The sequence below is a fragment of the Arachis hypogaea genome, chromosome 13 (assembly GCF_003086295.3).
Source record: "Arachis hypogaea cultivar Tifrunner chromosome 13, arahy.Tifrunner.gnm2.J5K5, whole genome shotgun sequence".
NCBI classification, from domain to species: Eukaryota; Viridiplantae; Streptophyta; class Magnoliopsida; order Fabales; family Fabaceae; genus Arachis; species Arachis hypogaea.
In genome coordinates this window covers 30,034,081-30,043,652 of record NC_092048.1, presented here as the reverse complement: position 1 = coordinate 30,043,652, position 9,572 = coordinate 30,034,081, and the positions used below count along the sequence as shown (strand labels likewise).

The following is a 9,572-nucleotide window of genomic DNA, read 5'->3' as shown; positions in this document are numbered from 1 at the left end:
AAGATTATTCAATCTTTTCAAAATATGAAATATAAAAATTAAATTTTAAAGTATATGTTATTATTTAAATTACTATTTTAATGTTTTAATTTGTAATTAGATATTTTAAAAACATAACAGAATATAATTATAATAATAATAATTATGCTACGTATTATATAGAATAAAACTTGAAATACAAAATAGACATTGAAAATAAGTTAAATAATATATATATTTATATACAAATTTATAATAGATAATATAATAACTAATTTTTTATGTAAACATAATATTTTTATTATAAAAATTATTATCATGTTATATATATTTTGCCCCCACTATTAAAATTTTTTAAATTCGTCACTGGACTTGCTTATATAGGCGTGTCTAAACTTTATCTTATTTATACTATAAACGAATTAAGATTGTACATATATCGTTTACCGTGTAAATAAGATAACCCACGTGTCACAACACGTGTGCAAACGTAATACGTGCAAGGCGATACGTGGCTTATCCTTTACACTGTAAACGATATATATGCAACCTTAATTCATTTATAATGTAAACGAAATAAATAAAAAGATACAAATTGGTAAATAAGCTATAAATAACATATGTCCATAAATAAAATAATTATATTATTTATTCAAAAGTTTCATGCAAAAATGAGGTGTGATTTATGTTAATATTATCATATTTTTGTGTAACAGTTAATATAAGAGATAGTTAGTGTAAATAGAAATCATGAGTTTAAAAGTAGAAAAAAAGCCAAATTGAAATTATGATTGACGAATCTTAAAAAATAAAACTCTCTAAAAATAATCTTAACATTTTTTATAGAGAAGAATCTTTGAAAAACATTGTTATCGGTAATTTTTTACTAGAAGAATTTTAAAATATTTAAAAAATACCCTTGTAGCTAATGATTTCAAAAAAACTTATCTATATATAAGGCGCTACGTTCTTCTCTTTCCATGCCACTTCTCTCTCCTCTAACCGTATAATTATTCTTCTTTGCCATAAGTAAATTTTTTTTTACTTTTTGTTATGTGCTTAGTAAAAGTTAGTTAAATTTTTGTCGTTAATTTAAAAATCTATTGTGATGATCAAATTTTATTAGAACACCTAAAGGTGTAATATTTATGTGTGACAATCTTTGTATTTTTGTCATTTCTCTTATGATATTGTTCGATGAGATTAAGAGTATTATTTTTCAAAATATAAATTTGTATAAACTATAAAAAGGATGACAAATATTCTATACATATATTCTATATTAGTATTCGGTGAGTTCATTCAATTTTGAACAATATACATCAATAATAATGCAAATTTACAAAAAATGTTCTCAATATACATTTAAATTCAATCACTGGTATTTATCGTTGAGCTGTATATAAAGTTAAAACAATTTTCTTATACTGTCGAAGAACTTGACTCGATCCGAATATCGATTGAGAAGATTATAATAATAAAAGTAAAAAAAAAAAAAAATTTAAAAACAACTATGAAATTGTTGATGCGAAGAGGTGTGGACTGCACGATGACACACTATACAAACAACTTCAATAGGAATCGTTAGTCATAATTCCCAAAGCCTTCATGTTATTTATCATCATTGGACAGATCATGGCCATTGATTAAAGCAACATTCTCCTTCAATCTTTTTTTTTAAATCGAAGCCATTCTTTTTCAATCTCTCTCTCAATACGGTCACATATTTAACCTTATAAGAATCGTTAGTAACTATTTCTTTAAAAGATTCAAACTACAGTAATCGTTGGTCACGTTTTTTAATTTAGATAAATTTCGGCATGATAACAGCGTATTACACTATTTTATTATAATACATAAGTATTACACCATTCCAACTTCGATATTAAAAATAATTTAAAAATTCCGTGATTTAACAAGGCTAATTATATGCTGTTTGAAAGTTATTAAACTATTAAAAAATTTAGTATATTTAGTAAATTTTTAATAGTAAAAATAAAAATATTAAAAAAACAAAATATTTATTTTTAAATATAACTTACACTTTTTAAAAGTTTTATTTATTTAAAAAAATTTAATGCAATAAATAATTTTTTTATTTTATTATATTTAAATATAATTGTTAAATTAAAAGATATTTTTACATAAAATATTTAAATGTAAAATTATTTATATTTCTTTAAAAATATATTTTTAAAAATTACTTAAAAGTATTACCATATTTTTTTTTTTTGGTAACATATTGTTTTCTATTTTGGTGGCTAAACTATTACCACGAATCAACCATCAAATATTTCAAACCCAAACTTCCTCAACCATAAGTTATTACTTAATACCGATGTCCCATCCTTTTACTTTTCTATCAATTTTGAAACGAAGCATCTTAGAAAATTTAAGAGTGATATATAAAACATACCAACTCAGAATCAGCCTTTTTGATGAACCATTCACCTACATTAATTGGTCCTAAACTTCATTGTTGAAAAGATGTGTACACCAAATGTAAACCATAATTCATGATTTGCCTAATTGACAGTCATCCCTTAACATTTTATTGATGGCTAAAGTAGAAGTCAGGTTGTTCCAATCTTCCTCTGGCTCTGAAATTTCACCTGTTTGTTTATGTGAATCGCCTCCCAGCACATCAATTGCAGGTACATTTGATTCCACATCCTTAATCCAACTCATCAGCTTGTTATGAACATCAAGGGAGATAATATTCTTGCTGCTGAGTAACCTTATCAAATCCTCTGTCTCCTCCATATCTCCATTAAATTTCAAGTACTGAAAAATGGCAGCTAAGGATTCTGGTAGCGGCCTCCACTTACAGCCCACTTCACAGATAGAAACTGCCTCTTTCATACATCGAACAGCCATCGGAAAATTTCTCTGTGGAATATATCCAAGCAAGAGCCCTGACCAAGTCCATAAATTTGGCTTTCCTTCCCTCATGATTGTCCTATTAACAATGGCTTCAGCTTCCTCCATATTGCCCTTTCTGCTGTAAGCTGCTATCATCATGTTCGGAATAAGGAAATTTCTGAAATACCGGTTTCTAGATTCCCACTCCTCAAAGATACTCTTGGCAAGTTCAATGTCATCCAACTTGAGAAATGAACTTATTACAGCTGAATAATAGTCTCTTTTAAGTAACTTCCCATCCATCTTATAAATATTCCACAACCTCGTCACTTCTTCTTTCTTCCCTATTGTTGCATATTGAGTCATAAGGTAAGGAAAGGCCTCTTTCCAGATTGTAGAACTCAGGCGCTCCTCTGATTTCTTTAAAGCGTTAAAAGCTTTATCACAAAGCCCGAGTTTTCCATAACAATTGGCTGCCACAGCATAAACACTCCACCAATCTACATGTTGGGAATAAGATGGATCATCTTCTAACTGTGCAAGAAGTTTGTCGATTCCTTCTATATCAGATTTGGCCGCATATGTATTAATCAAGGTGGCGAATGTAAATCTATCGAATTTAATACCCTCTTCTTTCATTTCAAGCAACAAATTTTCCACTTTGTCATAGTTTTGTGTTTGATAGTAGAGGTTAAGCAAAGAATTTCTTGCCATAGTAGACCTTGCGAAACCCAAATGCTTCATCTGCAGCATGATCCTTTCAGCTTTATCCACATCCCTAACTTGAGCATAGCAATTAAGAAGAGAGCTGTAACATTCTGCAGCTCTTGAGTCTTTCGGAATGCTATCAAAATAGGATTCAGCTTCTTCTATTCCGTTAGCCTTTGCAATCAAGTCCAGTCTTAAACTAAAATCTGCAGATCCAGATTCAGAGTATCCTTTCTCAGACATCCAAAATGATACCTGCAAACACGGTTCATTTTCACAAAGATCCCAAAACTCAACCCAGAAAAACATAGTATCTTACTATCTTTAACATTTGAATCGCATTTTGCAGCTAGATCATGATTCAACCTAAAGTTCGAATAAATAATATTTTTATTAATTAATTAACGACTAATTAGTAATTAATGATGATGACGATACCTCGAGTGCGTTTTTATATCTTTTGCGTGATCTAAGTTGCTTGATAACCACTAGCAGTTTATCGTAGCTAAGAGTTCCGCCATCCTGAACCCACTGCTCGAGAATCGTAACAGTCGGGTGAGTTGGATCTCTCACATGGAAGATCCGACGGTACAAAACCTGCGGGACATAAACGAAGGCGCTTTGATTCCTCTTCGCCGGTGAGAGGTTGGAGGTGGAAGAGGCAGAGGTTGCGTAGGTCACGGAAGAACGAGGAAGAAGACGTAAAGCGGATTTCAGACGGCTGAGTACTACCATTTCTTATTCGGAATTCAGAGATGCAAGTTTTGCTCTTCATCAATGGAGTTTCAGAGTGAGCGTTTGGAAGAGTAGTGGAATCTTGCGAGTTTGTGAATACCGCGAAGTGAGCCGTGAGCAACGGCATTTGGTGTCAGTGGCAAAGTTGTAATTTGACGTAACTTTACAAGGAAAAGGTGAATGATTTTGGAAAATAAATCTAAAAATATTCTTAGTATTAGTCAGAAATTATTTTTTATATAGAGATAAAAATAATATTTTGTTTAAATATTGATATTTGAAACATATTATAGTATTATAAATATATAAAAAAGGTGTTCAATATATATTTTATATATTGTAAAAATATTGACACGTGTTTAATACATATTTGTATATTGATTTTTCATCTACAAAATGTACCTACCTATAACTATACTAAATAATCTTATTTTTAACAAAAATACTATTTTTTTTTATAAAAAAAATAGCCAGTATTCATTACTTCCACACAATTAGTAGCAATGTAGAAATCTATTCAAAAAATTTAATTTTATAAGTCAAATATTTAAAAGTTTATTCAACCACATGGCAATATGTATCGTCCTTTTTGGGTAAAATATTTTGCTTAATTCTTAATATTTCTACTAAAAAGAATATTATGTAATATTATACTATTTAATTATTGAGCTTTTATATTGATATCGTGTTTTAGTTTTAAAAAATATTATAAAACTTTTGTTTTCATTCTTTAAAATTATGTATAAAAAATTTACAAATAATAATAATCACATAAATACTATTAGTAATACATCTTATACAAATAAATCCAAAATAAAATTTAGATTTAACATATCACATTTATCCTTCTATATAAAATAAAATCTTACGTATTAAAAGTAAAAGAATTCTAAGAAAGCAACTTATATTATAAATAAAATCTACTAATTGTCTATAGTTTGATATTGCATCTTTAAACATGTGTTCCTGAAAGAGTAAAAAATTTTGAAGTGAGAAATAAATCACAAATTTTCAATAGAGGTAAAGAATGTTATAAAAATAAAGAATAAAGAGAGAATACCTCACTTGACCCCTGACAATTATCACGAAAGGACAACGAGATCCCCAAGGAAAAAAACACCCAATTCGGCCCTTGATAAATTTTTTTAGAACTGATTAACCCCTGTAAAAAAAAACAACATTAATTTTTTTGGCACAGGGACCTCGTTGTCCTTTCGAAATAATTATCAGGGGCCGGATTGATTTTTTTTTTGTTAAGGGCCTCGTTGTCTTTCGAAGTAATTGTCAGGGGATGTTTTGGGTTTTATTCAAGAATTAAAATGCAAATAGTCTCATTAATTCCATAAAATTCTTTAAAATTATGTTAGAAGAATTGGTCATCAGCTTCAAGTTATATATCCCTTCAAAATCTTTTTTATTAAAAACACCCTTCAATCTAAAAGTAAATACATACGTAAACAAATCAGACAATACTAAATACAAGCAGACACGTAAACAAATCAGACAGTATTAAATACAAGTAGACAAATAGAATATAAACAGACAAAGCAAGAAATAGAATAAAAGCACAAAGAATATAACAGAGAATGATGTGCAAGTAAAATGATGCATGTCTAATCCTAGTGCAGGTCATGAGTTCATGTATCGGTTGTCTACCCGCATCTTGATATTATCCTGTCACAAATCCACATTAATTCGGATATGATTTTTCAACCCGTACACAGTCAAATAGTTACTCTTCTATGGCTGCCTCTGCTTTACTGTGGCAGAAAAATAAGTGGACGAAAAATAGACAATTCTATTGTGACAGTATCTGCTCTACCGTGATAAATATAGAACTTTTTATTCTAGTGTGACAAAAATCAAACAATTTGTTGCTGTGCTCTTCTGTGGTAGTATGACATAACTTTGATCAATACTTTATCATTCGTTTCACATTCTCATTCATTATCTCTTTTACAATTGCAATTATACAAGCGGGATAAAACTCACGTCCTTCTCAAATAATCATAGTATCACTCGTTATGAGCCTTACAGACCAACAATTTTCAATCTCAACTATCTTTTCTTAAAAGAATTATTTAAGTTATTATAATAGCTCTTACTCTAATATTCTCAAAATATCTAGTATTAATACTGAAATCCATTTCAATTTCTTTACAACTTTAAAAGTCACTTAAACCATATAGAAACTAACATTTTTCAAGCTTGAATTCATTACTTTTAAACGGAATAAGTTTTGTTTTTTTTACCTTTCAACAAACATCAAAACTAAATCAAGCATATAACAATAAGATTCATTTTTAACTTCATGAACCATGGCTATCACCAAAACATCATCGACATTATATCTTCTTTTCTACTATTAATATATCAAATGAACTTGGAATTACACATACATTGTGTTCAGGCGACCGCTTCAAATTAAGTTTTCTAACAAATAAAAAATTATAATTTTTTTATTATTCTTTCGAAAATAGAGGAAAAACCATACCTGCTCTGTAGTATTAAAAACCAAAAAACAGTAGCAATATCAACTTTCAAAATTTCATATAAAATTCAATGACTTTAAAATTTAATATGGTTCAAATAGACTCATTTAGGTTTCTTTTTTAAATTAGTTTCAGGTAAATACTATTTTTAATGAAGAAGTTATATGACTTGGAAGTTGAGTAATTTTCTGCAAAGTTCTATTTTAAAATTCAGTGAACATATCCTCTTCCAAATCCCATAACTCACTCATGAAAATATGGATAGTCCTGAAATTTAAGTTACACATACTAAACTAACTTAATTTTCACCACCAATTCGTTGTACTTCAACATCCATCCAAAATTAAAAGTTATAGGCTCTCAAAATTACTGATTTAAGAAAACAGAACCGGACTTTTATTGCATAATGTATTATATTTTAAAAATTCATATCTTTAAAACCACAATTCCAACAATTCTAAAATTTTATGAAATTAAAAAACTAATACCAAAGTTTCATTTAAAATTAATCCCATTTTAAAATTTAAATTATAACATTTTCAACTGAGCCAACAAATTACTATTGTTTTAAAAATTCTGCAGAAAAAATGAGATTTAACAACCACATTTCAAAAATCCACCATAAATCATATTCTTAACAAAAAGACCTTAAACTTTTTGGTCCAACTTTATACATTCTCAAGTTTAACCCAAACTTAGTCTCACACAATTCTGATAATCACAGAGTTAGTTGTAACCTTTCAAAGTTATTGATTTCATTTAAAAGTAATGTAGAAAATCAGATTTCACAACCTAACTTTAAAAATTTACAACTAATTGTTCAATTAATACGAACCCCTCAAAATTGAACCTTAACAACTATATTTATTGTAGTTTACTTAGCTTTTAATCTTATACCATTTCGATCACTATCGAATTACTGATTCGCTTTTAAAATTGTCATTTTATTTTAGAAATTAGATTTTCAACCAGCAGCTTAACATTTCAAGATTTAGACTTTCAACAACTCTCAAAATCAGTTTCAGTCAATCACCAACCAAGTCCACTACCATTACAATATATTGAATAACCGGCTCACCAGCAACCAATCCATCAAAGATTAGAATTTCAGTCAATTCATCGCAGCAATCAATAACTCAATCACAATTCACAACCACATCCAATTTCAATTATAATTCAGAGTAATCACATAAGCTAACTATTTTCAAACACATTTCAAGTCATTCACATCAATTAATCAACTCTTAACTATTATTAACTATCTGTAATTATCCAATTAAACTTTAAAAATAAATCTCCTACCTCGATGTCGCAATTAAAAAAATCGGAGGCGAAATTACAATGAAACAGCTGGTAGGACCACTAATAGCCACGCAACAGTTTCAGTCAAGATAGCATTGGTATTGCGTCTCAACACAACTGGGACAGCAGCAACATTGGCTCTCAGCCTCTCACAGCAGTGACCATGGGTTGCAGCGAAACGGAAAATTCAAATATAATACTGTAAAAATTACTTTCAGAACACATAAAATTTTATTTATCAATATATCAATGAGCTCAACTAATTACTTTTAATTTAAATTATAAAATGAACATATCAGACACATTTTTATAAAATATATTTTAAACCCAAATATCAATTGTAAATTAAATCATATAACTTTTCATTATTTTTTTCATCACCAGAATATTAATTTTAATTTTTATAAAATAACTAATTATAATAAAAATTGTACATAAATATTAATTAACTTAAACTTAAAGTATTTATAAAAATTAATCTAATTATTTCAAATAAATTAATCTCTAAAAGCTCAAATTAATAAAATAAATCATAATTTATTCATAATAGAAATTACTTAAATTAAATTATATAATGCTTCCATTACTAGATTTTAATTTCAAATTATAAAATAACCAATTATAAAAATTTACAGTAGAATATTAATTAACTTAACTCTAAATATTCATAAAACTAATTTAATTACTCTTAATAGATTAGTTTATAAATAAAGAGTTCAAATTAATAATAAGTCATAACTTATTTATAATAAAAAAATTTTAAATTAAATTGTACAATTCTTTTTTATTTTTTAATTATTATAATTATGTAAAATATTCAATTATAATAAAATTACATAAGAACCTTGATTGATTTAAAATAAAATTATCTCTTATTCTATTTAATTGTTTCTAATAGAATAATTTTTTGAATTATAAAATTTAAATTTAATAAGATAAAATCACAATTTATTCATATTTAAAATTTTAAAAATACGGAAGGTTACACAATAAATATTCGGTAAAATAAATTATTTACCATATTTAAAATAAAAAATTAAAATAAAGAAATGAAAAACATAATAAAATATTTAGTTCACATTTCATAACTTATTATTCTTCAAAATTAATTTCCTAAATCACACGTTTAAAAAATTTTATTTAATAACATTACAATTAATACTCACTAAAGCAGCTTACTAATAATATATTCTATTACTAAACAAAAGCTAATCTGACAATTAACTTATTTTATGTTACCAAAATAAAATATAATCTATTCTAATAATGTATAACAATATTAAATCTATTAAAGTACTCTAATTATAACTATATGTTTATTTATTTAAAAGAAAAAAACAACACTAACCTGAAAGTTGATCGCTTCCGCAATATGCCATGTCACATTCAAGTGGTTGATGTTATCATCTCGTGCATTTATATGCACCATAATGTCTGAGTATCTCAAAAATATAAAAAAAAAAGTTCGAAAGAAGGAGAAATGAAGCAAAAGAG

General features: G+C 27.2%; 1 protein-coding gene across 1 annotated transcript; it reads right to left on the bottom strand.

Annotated features, from left to right (window-relative positions):
- Nucleotides 1-2,360: 2,360 nt before the first annotated feature.
- On the bottom strand, nt 2,361-4,407 carry LOC112737899 (pentatricopeptide repeat-containing protein At2g20710, mitochondrial-like). The gene is made up of 2 exons (XM_025788050.3): nt 3,988-4,407; nt 2,361-3,804 (listed from the first exon to the last, which is right to left on the bottom strand). The coding sequence occupies exons 1-2, from the start codon at nt 4,282-4,284 to the stop codon at nt 2,494-2,496; spliced, it is 1,608 nt and encodes a 535-aa protein (XP_025643835.1). The 5' UTR covers nt 4,285-4,407; the 3' UTR covers nt 2,361-2,493.
- Between the last annotated feature and the right edge of the window lie 5,165 nt (nt 4,408-9,572).

Bases quoted from the DNA above. Each gene is read 5' to 3' on its own strand.
- LOC112737899 (XM_025788050.3), bottom strand. From the start codon at position 4,284: ATGGTAGTACTCAGCCGTCTGAAATCCGCTTTACGTCTTCTTCCTCGT. The intron at 3,805-3,987 runs GTATCGTCATCA...CCGTGTTTGCAG, and splicing joins GATATAAAAACGCACTCGAG to GTATCATTTTGGATGTCTGA.